General features: G+C 33.9%; 1 protein-coding gene across 1 annotated transcript in view; it reads right to left on the minus strand.

Annotated features, from left to right (window-relative positions):
- The window catches only part of LOC117114061 (coiled-coil domain-containing protein 171-like), a gene marked incomplete at its 5' end in the record, with an annotated part of 27,182 nt that extends 9,268 nt beyond the window's left edge, over positions 1–17,914 (minus strand). Inside the window, 22 exon segments of the mRNA XM_033257596.1 lie at positions 134–279; positions 3,525–3,716; positions 4,817–4,999; positions 5,719–5,939; positions 6,338–6,490; positions 6,917–7,023; positions 7,256–7,635; positions 7,819–8,007; positions 9,229–9,396; positions 10,129–10,329; positions 10,767–10,856; positions 11,229–11,453; positions 11,571–11,709; positions 12,176–12,241; positions 12,642–12,736; positions 13,401–13,493; positions 13,722–13,857; positions 14,535–14,623; positions 15,368–15,480; positions 16,542–16,716; positions 17,391–17,470; positions 17,734–17,914. Coding sequence (XP_033113487.1) covers positions 134–279; positions 3,525–3,716; positions 4,817–4,999; positions 5,719–5,939; positions 6,338–6,490; positions 6,917–7,023; positions 7,256–7,635; positions 7,819–8,007; positions 9,229–9,396; positions 10,129–10,329; positions 10,767–10,856; positions 11,229–11,453; positions 11,571–11,709; positions 12,176–12,241; positions 12,642–12,736; positions 13,401–13,493; positions 13,722–13,857; positions 14,535–14,623; positions 15,368–15,480; positions 16,542–16,716; positions 17,391–17,470; positions 17,734–17,914 — 3,422 coding nt within the window.
- Between the last annotated feature and the right edge of the window lie 1,303 nt (positions 17,915–19,217).

Here is a 19,217-nt window from a genome sequence, read left to right on the forward strand (position 1 = left end):
GATGTGTATAAGAGACAGATATATATATATATATATATGTATTATATATACATATATATATATATATATCCAATCCAAGAGTAAATAGGTAATGCCTTGCATCACACAACAGACAGGTGTTCATTCTACATACTTTGTTGACATGAGGAGTACATTCTCTGTACTGGTCAGTCTTTCTTGCAGTTCTTTTTTTTCTGTTTCCAATTGTGACAGCTGCCTGTTGATCTGTCTCATTGATTGGTCTCTACGCCGCAACTCCATTTTAGCCTCAGATAAACCCTAAAGAAAAATTGTACAAATTTCATGATGGCAGAAGACCATACATAAAGGAAATGTTTCTATAGAAAGAAATTCTCTATGAATAAACTCTTGAACACTTTCTACACACTCCAACAATCCTCAGACACTTTATAAAAAGAAAGTCCTTCAGTAATCTCTATATAAGAAACATTTCAACATCCCAAGGAAAGGAAACTTCTAACACTCTACACAGAAACTCTCAAACACCCTTGACAACTCTGCCATTTTAAAGTTTTCTTACAAATTACTTTTTCTTGTCTCATTATTCCTAATTCAATTATTTATTTTTTTTGTATTAACTGGTTTTAGGCCAAAGATTGTCAAGCAGTGAACTCAGTCACTATTCAAAGTGGCATATCCCTTCACAAGACAAACATAAACTAAGTTTCATTATGAGGCTTAGGAAGTGGAGTTTTGGTCGTGAGAAAAAACCCTGTTACCATGACAGGAATTGAACCCATGACCCTGGGTTGGAAGGCAAGCATCTAAACCACCAAGATATTCAACTCCACTCCAATTCATTAAAACATTTCACTACCAGTTTTATCTATTTTCTATATTTAACATTATTTATTCTACCATATCATCTTTCTCCTACTTAATAGAAAGTGCTTTATACATTCCTAAACAAAATTTCTATGAAGAACCAAGTCTTATACATCATACTCACTGTCATCATAAATAAGTACATGTTCTTATCAGTGGCGTATCTAGCAGTATTAAAATGGGGGGGGGGGGCCGCGACCAAAATATGAGGGGGTGTGGAATTTATTTTCCGTTTCCAGCCCACTGAAAAATATTGCTTCTTAGATTCCCGAATACACGTTAACTGTGACAGCATAAGCATAAGCCTAGCCTAATTTTTGTTGCTTCGAAGTTTTCGAATATGGGACCGATTGGGGGTCGGTGATACGCCACTGTTCCTCAGAGCGTGATAAATTATGCTTCAACCCCCCCCCCGCCTTGGATACGCCACTGGTTCTTATCCATTCTCATAGGTATAAGCAAAAATTCACCAGATATAGCTGTAACAGCAGAAATGGGAAGATTCTCTCTTTCCGTTACAGGTTTAATTAATGTGTTTCGCTATTGGTTACGCTTAATTCAGACAGATCATGATCGTTTTATTTATGAGTGTTATCTTTCTCAATTTAGAAAAGTCGAACAAAATGAATGATGTTGGTTATATTATGTTAAGCAAATTTTATGTTTAATTGGTTTTCCTTATGTCTGGCTATCACAACAGGTAGATAATTCCGCTTCTTTTATTTCTGAGCTAAAATTAAGACTTATATTGATATAGAAAGACAACATTTCAATGAAAAAGTCAAAACATATTTGAGATTGAATCATTTTAAATCCTTTAAAAATGAACTTCAATTAGAAAATTATTTATTATTTATAGAAAGATTTGATTATAGACATATTTTAACAAAAATTTGAATTGGTATTTTATACTTAGAAATATTAATCCAACACTTTTTAAGTTCCATTGTTTAATGTCATCAAATGATCGTAATGTTTTATATAATTTATCAAAATATTAGCTTATATAAGTAGACATGATTTACTTTCTTCCATTCTCTAAATGTTACTTTGTTAGACGTAAAAATACAGTATATTATATACTGAACGATAATTATTTAATAAGCAATAATTATAGTCAGGTTTTTAGTACACTATAGGAAATAGAAGCTGAAGGTGCCATCATTTCCTGAAAAAAATGCCTGAAGCCAGCAGGGCTGAAGGCGATTTTTGAAGGAAATAATGGTTCCTAGGCTTCTATTTCCTATAGTGTACAAAAATACTTGACTATAATTACCTCTACCAACGAAGTTGGCAGGAGGTTATGTTTACACATCTAGATGTGTATAAGTTTATCTGTCAGCAAATTTGTAATGAACAGCCTACAGCCCATAGTTTTTATCAGAAATTTGTCAAACTTGGCCAAAATGTTTCTTCACCAAAGATCTAGAGCTGATTAAATTTTAAAAGGTTATGGTCAAATGTCAAAGTCACAATCAACAAAAAACTCTTTTTGTATTTTAAATTTGCTTACAGCCCACAGTTTTTATCACAAACTTGGTCACAATGTTCCATGACCAAAGATCTCAAAGTTATTGAATGCTGAAGGGTCAGGGTCAAAGTTCAAGGTCATACTCAATAAAAAATGATTTTTTGAAAGTTTTTATAAGAAATTCGTCAAAATTAACCACAATGTTCCTTTATCGAACATCTACAGCTGACTAAATTTTGAAGGGTCAAGGTCAAAGGTAAAGGTCACCATCAACAAAAAACTATTCTTTCAACCGTTTTATCAGAAACTCGACAAGCTTGGCCACAATGTTCCATGATCAAAGATCTGCAAGTGACTAAATTTTGAAAGGTCAGGGTCAAAGGTCAAGGACACAATGATCGAAAAACTACTAATATAACTGCTGCATGGATGTGTGTTCCGGTAAAGTGTAAACAAACATATAACCATTAACTTAAAAGTGATATATTTTTTTAAACAGTTTGGTGTTGTGGTTAGAATAGTGTTTTCCACACTACTGGCCCTGGATTCAAATCCGATGGAGTCTACTTGTTCTTTTTTTGTTTTCCCCCATCATTTTTTTTTTCATGGGGACAATATGTGTGGTAGATTTATACTGAGGAGAATTATGATGGGGCCCTCTAGTTGCGATGTTCATCACCTTTTCTATGGCCTTTTACAATCAAACTGCTGGTTGTAAATCTGTTGCTATAGGCTTTACATCATAAATCTACAAAGGGCTGGTTGCCGTAATCGTTACTTAGTGATCACTGTGCTTGCGCATTAGCTGCGCGTTTAGAATGATTTCTTAATAGTACACACACTGACACACTTCGGACAGCTCTTTGCGATACTTGGTGATACGACGCAGATGAATAAATTTATTGTGGTTAATGAGTTTATTAGGGGTTATTTGGTAGGTATTGTAAACAATCATGAACTATTTCAGTGTTGCCTTATTTTTTCAGTTCTTTTAAAATCAATCACCTTGTTTTACCTTGCCTTGCATTACCATTATGCCTTTCTAGGCAATGCCTTGGACGGTCTAGGCTTCATTCGTGTTAACCAGCGCCGTAAAGCGTATTGATATAGTTATCAGTCGGGAATAGGAAAATTCAGTGCAAATAAAAGTGATAACGTCACAACTGACTTATAATCATAATTATTGTACCCAACAATCAAGTAATACCTTTACTGCCTCTGATATAGTGGTGTTCCGCTCCAGCTCCTCGGTTGTTTGTACATTCAACCGCATACTCATTTCCTCCAGTTGATTACTCTGCTCATTAAGAATCTCTTGTGCCTTGTGCTCCCGTTGGAGGGCGCTAGACAGCTCACGGCAGACACTTTCAAATTTTTCTTTTTCAATCAAATGTTTTCGCTATAATGTAACCAAAAGTGATCTAAAATAAGATTGTCTTACAGGGTACTAGAACTGGCAGCATACTGTTGGTTGGGCTCATTGTTTTTAAGTACATAGAGGCTTTTTGCATGATCACACTATACAATTCCAACTATAAAGGCCTGTTTATACTTGCAACGATAACGATAAAAAGCTAAAAAGCAATTGTTTATATAGAAAATAAAAGAAATAAGAGAAGTTTTTACACTAGGATGATTTATCCTGTATACGATAAGCATTGTTACTACTACGATTTTATTGTTTTTCCATGTTGACATCATTTGAATTGGTTTGTCAAGATATTTTTTTTATTGTATACAAGATAAATCGTTATCAAATATTCCTAGGGTAAAACTTCTCTTATTTCTTTTGCTTTCTATATGAACAATTGCTTATTAGCTTTTTATCGTTATTGCTATCGTTGCTAGTATAAACAGCCATTTATACAAATGTTGAATGCTCTTGAGGAGAATGGTGAAATATATTGCCCCAAGGTGATGTGCAGACCGTAATAGTCATAGATACTACAAGGTCTAAAAAATGTAATGAAAAGGGTACCCACCAAGTAAGCATAGACCTGCTTCTAGACCTAAGCGGTCAAAGGGCCAATCTCTCTCGTGGTAGAGGTCGCAGATGCACTTTACGCCTGTGCGTGTCATAACACACAGCAATGTTATAAGTGGGGCCTAGACATTACATTGTGATATGGAAAAAAGTGTTCCCATTTAACATGATACTAATTTTTCCCCCGGGAATTTATGAACTATCATTCAACCTATGTCATACTAGTAGTGATGATTGAACTTATTACTGCTTTTTTTAACCAATGAGATGCCTGGAATGAAATGTATGTGGTATATAATATTATTTATTGTCATGTTTATGTGTTCTGTCTGCACAAATAAGCTTTGACAGAGCAATGTTCTTTAGACAGGAGATTCAAAAATGTACATTGTAAGTATGTAGATACTTTGGTAGCTAGAATTTGCCAAGAACTTAGATATATTGTATGTGACATATTCCTATGAAACCTGTACAAAGTTTGCAAGTTAACATGGGACAAAACCAATAAGGATTACCTGTCGCTGGAGGTCGTCAAGCTGCTGGGATAATACATTGTTCTTTTCCTCAGATTCTTTCAAATCTTCGGAGTCTTTCCTTAATTTGGACACCTCAATCCGTAAGGATCTTCTTTCTACTTCTGCTGCATGCAGTCTTTGAGTGAACTCTAGCACATGTTTTTGGAGTGTCGACGTTATTGCCTGATGAACAGTGAAAGAAAACAAACAAAAATAATAGTGAGTTGAATGGCTGAGCGGTTAACAGAGGGGCTCGCCTATGGTTCTGGTGGTAGAACAAGTCTTCTCGGATAAGGAATATAAACCATAGGTCCAGTGTATACTATGGCTCGTGTGCACTATAAAGAACCCAGTACATCCTTCGAGACAAGTAAGGGGACACCCCGGTGTGCTGGAACAGACAGCCCCTGTGGTGGACGGCGAAAGTTGCTGGCACCAGGTTACCGGGTAGTACAGACACAAAGGGACCCTTAGGGGCGAAGAAAGTCATTGATCGAGTTCCTAGTCCACATATCAAGCATTAGATGGATATGTGCGCTATATAAAACTACACTATTATTATTATTATTACAAATTTTAAAAAATACTATATCAACACATTTAATAACAGTATCGAGAATTCTAATGTGTTTGTCTTCACATACTGTATGTGTGCTTGCGGTGCCAGAACTACAGATAAATTTAAAAATAGAAAAAAAAACAACCTAAAAACCAAACAATAGTAGGACAAATGGTCCAAAACATTTTACAAACTATAACAATTGATTGTTATTGGACAACAGAAATTATTGGGAAAAAAATGTCTCAAAAATATCTGGGTATAACCAGCATGTTCATTTTGTAAAACACATTAGCATTTTATGTAAGATAAGTTTTAATTAAATAAAATTAATGATTCTTACTCGTGCTGTGGAAGGACAGCCCTTTTTGAAGTAAGAAGCCATGCCCAACGCCCTTTTCAGGCCTAAGCCCAGCAAGAAAACAAGTGAGCTTCTGTCTCTGGGAAAGCGGCCTTTGGATGATTCTGGTGTCTCATATGCTGGGCCTAGACAATTAACAAGACGTTGAAAGGCCACCTCTATTAGCTGTGTTGCTTTCTTGGAGTGAAGTGACAGCATTTGTTCTGTTAAGAAAAATGCAAAAAATACTAAACAAAATGCTTAATAAAATAAATCAAGTTTGCAAAATTAAAATATTAGCATTTATACAGGTTTATACCACGTAAAATATCTATGACAAACACTTTTTACCATTTATTATATTATGCAAGCATGTGCCAATTTATCTAGGTAAGTACTCACTAAACACATAAAAAAAAATACATGCAATACATATCTCACTACGTACTGCAACGCTTTATAGGAACATATTCTAAATGTGTAGGTAAGATTTACATAACATATGTACACCTTAAATGGTTTAAAATAAAAGCATTTTAAAATATCTGATTTAAGATTACATGTAACACCCACAATATGCTCTAAACAGCAAATCTGATGACATAATTTGTTGATGATATACCTGGTGTTAGCATAAGCAGTTCACTGAGGTCAGACGTAGCTTGGAGTATAGATGTCAACGTCTGTTGACTGGTTAGCCAAGAAATTGCAGTGGCTGCGGTGGATGATCCTAGGTCATCACTATGAGATGACTTGTCTGAGATTTCCATGCTACCTAAGTAAGACAGAATAAACATAATCTTATTGAATTGTGTACTTAATACAATTTTTGAACTTCTATGGTTCCAACCTGTAATTGCCAAATATACTTATAGGATGGACAAACAAAAAATCCACCATAAAAACAACTGAAGCTTAAAGATATTCTATGACTCATCATCATCTTAATTGTCAGTGTTGCCAATGATGTCCTACTCTTATCATCCCCATCCTCATAATTCTAATCACCTTAATCATCGTCGTCAACATCCTCTTTGTCATCATCTTCCTCCCTTATCCTCGTAATCCTAATAACCTTAATCATCATCGTCAACATCCTCCTTCTCCTTGTCATCATCCTCCTCATCACCATTAAGAATGGCTTAATTATTAATATACTGGGAATATTGTATTATAAAATTTATTAATCAATAATATTTACCTTGAACTTGTTTCATTTGAGGCAAACAAACAATAGTTGATGTAATGCCAGCAGGGATGTCAGTTGACATGAACAGACACTGACTTTGTTTTAGCAGACGACGCAATCTATTAACACAAGAATATATGTTATTGTTTTAAGTTGTAGCTTATCCTAAATCATTAAAAAAATCATGAACAATAAAAAGAAAACAAATTAAAAATGTAAAAGTTCATAAAACAAAAAAAACCCAAAACATACTGTAGCTTTAAAATAGAGTTATATAAGCAATGGACAATCAATGTTCTATTAGCTACAGCCCCACCTGTATGTTTGTAATATTCAACATGCTGGGCTTACCTATTGGCTGCGATAACAGCAATAACACTAGCCCTGAATTTCATCAGCATGCTCATATCGCCTTCAGATTTGCCCATCTCTTTGTTATCTTCCTTCAGAGCTAAGGTACAAACTAGCTCCAATACCTTTTCCTTCATAACATGTCTTTCGGCTAGCTGCTGCTCTAAGATGTCCCGCTGGTTTGCAAGCTGTTTAGCTCGCCTGCACAGGGGCATGTACGCCCCTGTAAGTAGGCAGCAGGCAGCCAGTAGGCTAGCCTGGATTATTTTTGATTTTTCTACAGCCACACGTAGCTGCTTGCACTCTGACTCCAGCCCTTCCTTGACTGTACTCATTAGACGCACTTTCTCCCAAGCTTGGTCAGCTAGGCCTTGAGTTTTCTGTATATATGAATTTTCATTGTATGAATAATATTTTATTAACAACTGACATTTAAATTAAAGAATAAAAATTAAAAATATTCTTAATTTTTTATCTTAAATCTTTTGATACTAAAATAATCAAGTTATAAAAGTTTAATTATGTCGACATATGACTTTAATATTTAAAAAAATTATTTTTACCCGTGACTTGCTCTGAAGTTCCTCAAACATTTTTGTATATCTTTCCTCAACCTCATCCTTCTCTTCCATCAGTCGTTTGGTTCTTTCTTCTCCTGACATCGTTGCATGCTCCAGACGTTGTTCATGCTGTTGTTGTAGCGTCTGGATCTTCAAGTCCTTCTGACGCAATGCTGTCTCAAGATCATTTATCTATTAAACAGCAAAATCATAATTATTAAATTGTAAAAATGTAATTGTATTTTATATTTTTGTAAACTGAATAATATAATTATAAAGTTGCTTTTTACTCGAATTGTAAATAACAGTAATTGTAAAAAAATGTTGTACTAATTTTAAATTTAAGATAATTCATATTTTTGTAAGTTTTGTAAATTATTCTTACTGTAATTTTATACTGGTTTAATTTCAATTACCTATTACCTACTGTAATATTACAATGATTCTATTTCTGTAAGACTTTTAAATATTAGGTGGTTTCAGTCATTGTAAAGCGCCTTGATCATTTTGGAAATGCGCTATACAAATCATATTATTATTATTATCATTATTATTATTATTATTATTATTATTGTTAATATCATTATTATTATTATTAAAAAATGCAATAAAATTTCTAATTGTAGACAGAAGTTGCCAGAAAAGAATAAGATGTGACTTTACCATGTTGCTGATGGATGTGATTTTGTGTCTGATGAAGGCTGGTTTAAGTGTGGTAATTGATGAATTTAAAGGGTATGATGAGAGGGATATGAGAGTGATGAAAGGGATGTGAGATGATTTACATGAGAGAGGGAGGAGAGAAACGTGAGAGAGGAATGAAAGACATGTGGGAGAAGGATGCGAGACAGGACATTGATTTAGAGGAATATGAGAGATGGATGTGATTGAGGAATGAGTGTGATGTGGCGAAATGATGTGAGAGGAATACACAAGAGATGTGAAAGAGGTATATGAGAGAAAGGTGTGAGAGAGAGGTGTGAGAGAAAGGTGAGAAAGGTGTGAGAGAGATGTGAGAGAAAGGTGTGAGAAAGGTGTCAGAAAGGTGAGAGAAAAAGGTGTGAGAGAGGTGTGAGAAAAAGGTGTGAGAGAATGGTGTGAGAGAAAGGTGTGAGAGAGAGGTGTGAGAAAAAGGTGTGAGAAAAAGGTGTGAGAGAAAGGTGTGAGAGAAAGGTGTGAGAGAGTTGTGAGAGAAAGGTATGAGAGAGGTGTGAGAGAAAGGTATGAGAGAAGGTGTGAGAGAGAGATGTGAGAGAAAGGTGTGAAAGAAAGGTGTGAGACAAAAAGGAATGGGATGCAAGAGAGGAATGTGAGAGTAGGATGAAAGAGTAATAATAGAAAGAAGGGAGAGGTTAATGTTTGACAACAACCATCATTTCAAATTCCTCCATTCTGATACTTTCTCACTATTACCTGATCTTTCTCTGTTTTCAGCAAATTCATAAGCGATACCACCTGATCGTGGACAGCAACACTAAGGTCATTCCAGCTAAATGAAGTTAATGTGGGTTCACTTGGTTCCATCACAATACGACCTGCTAAGATCCGTTGGTACAGACTATGTAAGTACAAGCGTTTATTCTGAAAAAAACAAATATTATTACTTTATTTATACTTCTGTTTATATTTGTCGTCATTCAACTGAGAAATTGGAAATTTTGGCTAGAGCTGGGGGACTTGCGGAAGCCGCAGTCCAAGGCCACCGACTTAACTACAATACTGAGACGAACATATTACCTAACCCACCTAACTCTCAATTATATAGAGTACTACAGTGTTTCGTCACGATACCATGTGATACTACTCCGTTGCTATCGTTGCAAAATGTGTTCAACCGGACGCCATTTTCCCCACTGACAAACCATTGATCCCAATTTCTAACGGACTTAATATTAAGATGTTGTATCTTAATTTTCTTTGTAAATTTTAATTGATGATTAAATGTGTGTTTGATAACTAATATAATGCGAGCTTTTGTGATTTTAGTACATTTCGATGGTAAAATATTAGATTTTAAAATGCCTATTCCAGAAAGCCTATGAAGTCATTCAGGTGTAATGAACGGTAACCAACACCTGTTGACAACAGAGTGCGCCACCTGGCGTCCTGATGACACAACTGTGGTACTCTATGGTCTTTTAAGGAGCTGAGTGACCAGACTCCCATTAAAATCCAAAGCTAGCCAAGTTTGAACCGGGGTCTACAGCGCGAGAAGCACATTACGCTAAGCTTACGGAAGTGCCTTTGCACAAAATATAAAATTAAATAACAAATTAAACATGCATTGTATGTGGATGTGCCATGATATACTACCTCTTCACTTTTGATAGATTCTTTACTCCTTTGATGCAATTCCTCTGCTAGCACTGTGAACTGATTACGTTCTTCCTGGCACATTTTGGCAGCCTTCTTTAACTCTGCCTTCAGGGAGCCTAGCTTGATATCAGATTGCTGACACTTGGTCCTCAGCTGTTCAGTCCCCTTAGTGGTCTTCACCAGTTTCTCTTGAAGATCCTACAAACACAACAGTTTTGAGATGATCAAAGACTTTTATGTCGTTACCACTAAAATAAATTCATAAAAGCATTTCATTGGGAATTTAATGAAGTACTGATTCTCTGTTTCATTGGATATATATATATACAGTAGGATGTTAAATTTCCCTTATATTTACTAAGCCAGTTCTCATTGGCCTCACACACGAGAAGAAAGTGAATCTCTCATAAACATTGTGACCCCTACATTTGCACTTTCCTGTGGCTTCTTCTCTTTGTGCATCAACATGAGGAACCTCCTCCAACCCCATAAATTTATGTCTTAACATGGATCCCTCTACTTGTGTCTTCCCCTGGCAACTCCCTTTGTGCCTATCCATGGCCCCATTATTTTTGCATTTTCTAGTTCCCGCTATGATTTTCCTTGTCTCAATCCATTACATCACATCCTGATACCTGTACAGTGGCACTTCTTGACCACGTCACTTCTTTATATTGCTGACATTCCTTGGCCACCTTTTCATACAAAGACTTCAATTTTGAAAGCTAAAAAATATATAATAAAACAATACAAAAAACAATAACAACAACAATAGTTACCAAAGAAGACCAAGAATACCAATATTAACGGAGGACACAGGATAAGCCTAAATAAAACATACTAGTTGAGTGGCCATTGTTTTGTGATGTCATAATTATTTTTCCTCACATTCTGGCTATCAATGGGAGTGTAATATAAGCTCATATTTTTAAATATTTCATTTTTTATTTTTTTACTTTTTATTAAATCCAAAAATTTAATTTGGGCTCTGCTGGCCTTTTATTTTTTGTGTTTTAATCTAAATTTTGAATAATAATTTCCATCCAGTGTATGATTTGTAATTATATTAATTACTTAAATAAGTGGTTAAGACTCACCTCAGAAGTTGCTCCATCTAACTGATCTTGATAGTTTGCTAATGTCGACTTTAGAGTGACAACAACTGTAGAGGGGGTGATTGGTCTATCATCTTTTGATGTTTTCTGTCTATTCTTCGTTTTTCCAGTTTCTTTCTTGCCAATTTGGTAGTTATTCAGAAGTAAATCAAGTTCCCTCATACAGCCACCATAGGTCTCCTCCAGAAAAATCTGCCTCTTCTTTGCCTTAAATTATTTAAGAAAATGTAAGAAATTTAAAATGTATATATATTTGAAAAAACTGTACACATTACAGTATATACTGAACTTAATAAAGAATTTGCTATAGTAAGTTTGTTATACCTTTTTGAGTTCTTCTTTAAGTCCATCAAAGTTCTTCTGATGTAGGTCAAGTTGATGGGATAACTCACCAATCACTATATTTTTCTCCTCAAGATCAGAACTTAATTGTTTTTTTACGTTTTTGTGCTCTTGGTTTAGCCTATAAAATGAAAGGAACAAAAACTTAAAGGATTACATGTAAATGATCCTTCAACCAGTTTGTATGCTAAGTATTTATTCTATGTTAGGGTTTTAAACATTTTCTATCTGGCTAAAGAAAAATTCAGAAAATAGGAATAAAAATACTAAACATTTTAACAAACTAGAAGTCGTCAAACTTCCATTTTGTACTTGAAAATCCACCCCATTTTAAAATTGATCTGATATAATTTTGTATTTTTACTATGAAAAATGAATGAATATAAAAATAAAACACATCACCTTATTTTCTTAATGTATAATAATATTAAGATATTGTACAGTGATATGTACACCTGACAAGCTGGCTAGAGTTAGCAAAAATTGGTGTTCAATAAATAGCCAAAGTATTGAGAACTTGTTTTATAATATATTTTACTAGTACTATAATGGTAGTAAACCTAATTTAGTAGTTTATGTACATTTACCTGTTTAGTATATTCTTGGTTTCCTTTCCTTTTTCTTGTTCTGTATCATATAGATGCTGTATTTCACTATATAGAAAAACAATTTAAGATATTGTAATATTATTACAGGTGTCAGCATATTTACATAATTCTTATAATTTTTTTTTTCATTTTACTAAAGACCAGTTTCTCCAGAAGTGCCACAAGTACAGAATAGAGAATATATTTGTTAACCAAAATCAGCAGACAGATGATACTGTATGTCTTTAATTATAATCTTGAACTATAAGAAATTTATTATAAGACAATAAAAACATTAATGAGAATAACTTGAAATATCAAAAAAATACTATTTGCATGAATGAAAATAATAACACATACACTTAAAAAAGTTGTCAAGTAGACATGCAGATACAAAAATAATCACATACTCAGCTTGATGGACTGACATATAAATTTAAGAAAGCAAAAAAACAAATTATGTTACATCAATTGCTTTGATAAAATTTCCATCTTCCTACTAGCTTCACTGTGAGCAGATTTCTCGACATCAAATGCACCTTCAAGGTCGCGGACTCTCAACTACAAAATACAAATTAAAGCAATGTACCCAATTTAAATTCATATACTCATTTGAAAATTTGTTTCGTTTCGTAAAATATTACATAGAAATGATGGATGACTTGAACAAAGAGTGAATAAAACTGTTAAAATCAAATGTTAATAAATTCAAAGGTTCTTTCATACAGAGTTGGAAAACTCCATGCAAGTAGAGTCCTCCAATATAGGGCCATAAGCATGAGGCAGACAAGCCAAGTGCCTTGTTTGCAATCTCTTTATATTTATTCAATTATTCCACAGTATTTTATGGTTTTGAAAATTAGATTAGAAAAAGGTGACTGAAAATGACTGGTAAGCCATCTCAGAGCATCTTAGCCCAGTACCTGCATCACCTCCACCCCCAACACATTTGCCTACCTCCGCATTTTTTCTTCTCTGGCTAGGCCCTGATACTTGAGGCCTATATTTATGAACCACCCTCTAATACTGATACTTCTTTTGAAAGCTTAAAGCTTATGGTTCATTTGTGTTCTTGTATGCTGTAAATTCTAAAACTAATAACCTGTGTGTGTGTGTGTGTAGGCAGGGATGGCTGTCTGAATCTATTCCAATATTAGATATAACTTTCTAAATTCTAACCTCGAAAATCTGATATAGGATCTAAAAAGAAAAATATTGTATTTACTTGAACTATCTCCGAATTGAATTTTGATTCTAAATGTGCTGCCCTCTCTGTTTCAATATTTTCTTCCAGCATCTTGACCTTTGAAAGCACCTCCTGAAATTAACAAAATATTGCATTAATTTGGAAACTTCCTACAACATCTACACTCCAGAAAAATATTCTGTTCTTACAGCACCTTTTTTAACAAAGAATCTTATACTTAAAGGTGTCTTGGTGTACTTCATATAATTTTAGATGGATAGTTGATGATATTGGGTTCCATGGCAAAAAGAACTTCACCTTTTTTGTAAAGTAGTACTAAGAATATACTAGTATTCTTACCTGCAGTTGTTCCTTAAGCCTTTGCTCTCTTTCTGTTCCATACTCAATATCCTTCACTTGGCGTCTTACTGTGTCTGTTTGTGTGTTTCTCTCTATCTCTAACTGTTCAATCTTTTCTTGGGCTTCTTCATAAATACTAAAAAACCATCGAATAAATTATTGAATTTTTGAAATCCAATGTGTCTTCTTCTACGTTATAAATCACTTAACTTAATTATACTGTGAACAAAACTAACATAGTTTAAAGATATTACATCATTTAATTATTCTTACCTGGATATATAGACCTACCGTATATTCTAGCGCATAAGACAAGGCTTAAAATAACAAATTACGATCAAAAAACAGGATGTTGCCTTATACGCACCACATACAAATTTTTGGGTATTTAAAATCATGTTCGTCTTATGTTTGGATCTTCTGTAATATGTGAATTTACTACTAAAATGAAGCTGCTAACTCTTAGTATGGTCACCATGTACACATGACAAGCCAAAAATGAATGCCATGCAGATGGCATTTAATTTGTCAGTTAATTTTCTATAATGCTTTTCAAATGCTGATACAATGAAATTCATGGACTTTACCAAGCTCCTTGGACTTTTATGGCGATTTGAAAGCAAATGCAGACTTGGTCCCAGTTGATCGTATAGAAAAAGAGAAATTCCGATGGTGAAATGAGGGGGGGGGGTCATCTTATATGCTGACATACAAAAATCGTCCAAAAATCTTCTGCAACTCTGGGGTGCAGCTTTAAATAGTCATAAGATTTACTGTAGCAGGAGTCATTAATAATGGATTTGGAAAACATACCCTTCTTGCTCTTGAAACACTTGGTCTAATTGTTCTTTTTCTGTGCGCATCACTTCAAGCTGTGTAGTTATGGTTGCTATCAATTGTTCCTATTTATTAGAAATTTTTTTTGTTATATATCATATTGGATGGATGCCAAAATTTAATATACAGAACAAAATATACATTAACAAAATCATAAAACTTTTGGTACACCATGTGTAAAAATAAGGTTTTTGAGGTACAGTAAAACCACTGGTTGGTTGCCTCATGGTGTACAAATAAAGTTTTATGATTTTGTTATTGATAATTGTCACGCAAACCTTCAAGAAAAAAAGACATTACTGTTTATTTCTTTATTATTATAAAAATGTCTTGAATCAATGAATTAAGAAAACATATTACTATAAACTATAAAGGTAGTAGAAGAGTAGAACGCTTCCAATGACACTATGCTTGACAGACCAGGCAGGAGGGTCCTATAAAGATTACATTGCTGGGAATGGTAATGTACCAAGCATCACCATTCTAATAGCTAGATTTGCAACAACTCATGTTCTTACTCTTTCTATTTCCAAAACGCACAAACAGTACAAAAAAAAAAAAAACATTCAAAAGAGTGAGCTGGAAGGAAACACAAAGCGAACTTAATTGCTGTAACTAAAGTCAGTGTTTCCAACTCACCCAGTTTCACATTAAAATATTTATAAATTGATAAAATAAACAAGACCACAACAACTACAAAGTCAATTAATACCTTACTGTTTATTGAAATACATTTACTGCTTTGTAAAAGACCTAATTAAATTTTTCAAATTCACCCAAAAATCTTAACAAAAAAGAAGATGATTTACCTTTTCTGTAATTATGCTGTTGTATCTGTCTTCAGCAGCTTCATAAGTTGTCTTCATTTTTTTAAACTCATTTTCAACATCCTGGATATGAGTTTGTAGGTCATGGATTTTTTCTTGATGTGAAATAATAATAACAATAACATACAGTAAATAGTAATTACACATCACATTGAATGATACAAGATAATCTGAGATTAAAAACCCCTGACCTGTTGTGCAATATGTATATATAAAAAATTAATGGCATTTATGTACATTGTAGCCTTTTCCAAATATAATGAATGTATATGTAATGTGATGTAATGTAGTTCGGTTTATATAGCGCTTTACAGTATACCAGAGTCTCAAAGACTAGATTGTACAGTAACTTTCTTCTCCCCTAAGGGTCTCTTTATGTCTGTGCTACCTGGTAAACCGGTATCAGCTACTCTTGTCTGTCCCCAACAGGGGCTGTATGGACCAGTTCACCGGGAAACCCCTACTTGTCTCGAAAGATGTACTGGGTTCTTTTAAGTGCACACGATTTTATTCTATATATTTTATTATCATTCACAAGCCATTTGTAGAAATATTTTGAAGTAAAATTGGGACAGCAGATTGTTAGATACACGGCTGGAAAATATTTTGGAAATCTGCATCTTACTTTCGATCAGCACCAAAAAAAAAAAGAGAGAGATACATGTAATATTGTCAAAGTGCGTAAATTTGAAGCACACAACTGTAAATCGGTCCAGTAGTTTTTGAGTTATTTGCCTGGAAGGACACAAACACAAAGACACACACACACACAGATGTGCGCTATTGCAAAACCCTTCACTTTTCCTTGAGAGGCGAGGGCAACTAAGTGAATTGAAGAGATAGACAATTCAACATGTTCTCAGATGAAAAAGACAAAATAGAGGACAATAGAATTTGGAATTTATATATACAGTATGAATTGTTGTTTTGTAAGTTTTGTACAATGAATAGACCCAGGTCATCTTTTTTAATGTATCATTCGTAATTTAGCTGCAAAGCTACAATGATTATTTTTTTAAATAGAACTTGAGCTTGAATACTGTAATATCAACTAACAGGCCCACACAAACAGTACGCAAATGACAATACAGAAGATTGAACTATGGAAGAAATACACACTGTCAATTAAAAAATGCAAGATACAACTTCCACAAACCTGCTGAGTTTTCAATAACAGAATTCAATTCCTGTTGTTTTTCTTGGTTTAACCTTTTCTGCAGATTTCCTGCATTCCTAGCCATTGTCAACTCATACTCAACAACTTGCCTTGCAGCTTCTCCTTGCTCTACCTCTGATCTTAGCCTAGCTAACTCACTTTGTAATTTACTGTTCTGAAACAAAAACAAACAAAACAAAATAAAAAAAACACAAAATAAATTATAATTGTGTCATCAAGATCAGATCAAAAGATTTCTTTTAGTCGTCTGGCAGATTAAAAATCTTATATGTGTGGCCCATCTACCATATTTTTCTAACTAGAAACGCATTGTTTTTACATTGACGCTCAAGCTAGCTAGAGCATCCACATCAACAATCACACATCATGACATCCATGCAAACCACGTTCTGGATTGGGAAAATGCAAACATCTTTGACAGTGAACCAAACGCAGTCCAAAAACACGTCAAAGAAGGTATATGGATCCAAAGACATCAATCACCATGAACAAGGACTCTGGTGCAAAAGAATTATCACATATTTACGACAACCTATTGACATATAGATTATTCAGGGTAGGAGGTGGGGCACCGGCCTAGGACCATGAGGGCATCTCATCCACCTGATGTTATACTTCACTGCACATACTGTACAGTGGTGATGACCAGTACTAGCTTCAGTGCTTGATGAAAGATAGCTGAGGTAGCATCTGAAATGTTGCAGGTAAGCAATAACAATTTTTTTTTCTTCTGGTTAACACAAAAACATATCTGCAGTAACCAAAACCACATGCTATTTGGTCTTACCTCTATCTTTAAAAAGTTTTGTTTGTCAAAATGAATAATACCTCATTGTTGAAGTTGCTTGTGAGTTCTAGGTTTTTCTCTTCAAGCTGGTTCACTTTCTGTCTTAGCTTGGACGAGAGCTCTGAAAATCAGTTGTAAAATTAATAACAAATGAAATAAAAAGTTTGACATAATTTTAAATAACAGTAATAGAATAGAAGCTATATTTCATGTATGTTGCCTAAAATATATTATCTAATAATTAAAAAAACATGATGAGAATGTTAAAAACTAAAATATAAACAACAAAACAACAGCAAAAGCAGCAACAACAGTAACAACAACAAGAACATTATACTGGCATTCAAAAAGGGCACTTTACCATAGAAATTTAATAGAATATACCTTCATCTTCAGTTATTTCAGCTTGAAGTTCTCTATTGTGAGCCCTAAGTTGCCTTATGTCCTCTCTCAATTTCATCACATCATCTGCTGTTGGTGAAGACGTTTGGTTTCTACCAATCTCTGGAATAACCTCCGGAGGAGAACTTCCAAAATCTATGCTGGTACCAAACTCAAATGTTCTCTTAAGAAAAGAAAAAAGAGAAAAAAACATTTAAATTATGAAATAATTTATCCAGGGGTCCTGCAACTGGGCCTCTAATAGTATTTTATTTCAAGTAAGCCGAGACTTTCTTTATACCTTGTTTAGCGAACCCGCCGAATGCAAATATTGATGATTTCAAATAAAAATAAAATGTTATTATTATATTAGCGCACCCACCGCCACAAAAACTGGGAATTTCAGAAAAAAATAAAAGTTTATTTTTATTACACCTCCACTGCCTTGAAATCTCCAAAGATAGGATACTGTATGTATACTTCTTCCTAATTACAAAATTAAATGAGGCATGTTGTGGCAAAATGGCTAAGTTGTAGCAAAAATTGAAATACAAGTTATTGGTATTTTCAGATACCTGAGTATGTGATCTTTAAAATGAGGGGTCATTCAATAAAATTGGACATTTCAAGCCTAAGTTATTTAAAAGTGAAAGTACAGTACTCTTAGAATCAAGATAAACATGATTTTGAGTAATTGCCTTTCAAAGTTATTTGTGCATACATTGTTTAATAGAATGAACTATCAAAATAACATCAAATGAACAATTTGTTGACCACTTTCAGAACTAATACTTTCGTAAATGATTAATAAGACATTAAACTCTTGATCTAAAGTGAAAAACAAATCTGGATTTTTAGGTAATTTTTTGAGCTACCATATTTTATAGCTCATTTACTCAATACTAGCCTGTGCGACAACTTAACCATTTTGCCACAACATGCCTCAAATAGGAACCATCCTATTTTACATTCACCAATAAAACTCTATTTTCATTTTCTCCTCCGTCTGGATGATGTTGGCATAACTATTTGCTAAATAAGAAAACAAACTTTAATTTTTATTTTTATGTCGCCCTCCCCTGATAATCTTTAAAAAAAAAAATAAGTACGCAAAACAAGGAATAAAAAAGTCTTGCCTAAAGCATAAGATTTCCATCTTGTAATTACTGAGTTTAGTACTCAATGTTGTTTGAATTCAGTCAGTAAGTATTAATACTTGTTTAGAAGTTTAGGAGATATAGAGTACCACCGCTGTGTCGTTGCAACGCCAGGTGGCGCCCTCTGTTGCCAACTAGACGTTGGTTACCGTTCATTACGCCTAAATGACTTCATTGGCTTTCTGGAATAGGCATTTTAAAATCTAATATTTTACCATCAAAATGTACTAAAAACACAGAAGCTTGCATTATATTAGTTATCGAACACGCATTCATCAATTAAAATTTACAAAGGTTTAACACTGTAGTGCACTCTATAACAAAATTAAA

This window comes from Anneissia japonica, unplaced genomic scaffold, assembly GCF_011630105.1.
Source record: "Anneissia japonica isolate Jap-2015-1 unplaced genomic scaffold, ASM1163010v1 scaffold650_len285673_cov152, whole genome shotgun sequence".
Classification (NCBI taxonomy): domain Eukaryota; kingdom Metazoa; phylum Echinodermata; class Crinoidea; order Comatulida; family Comatulidae; genus Anneissia; species Anneissia japonica.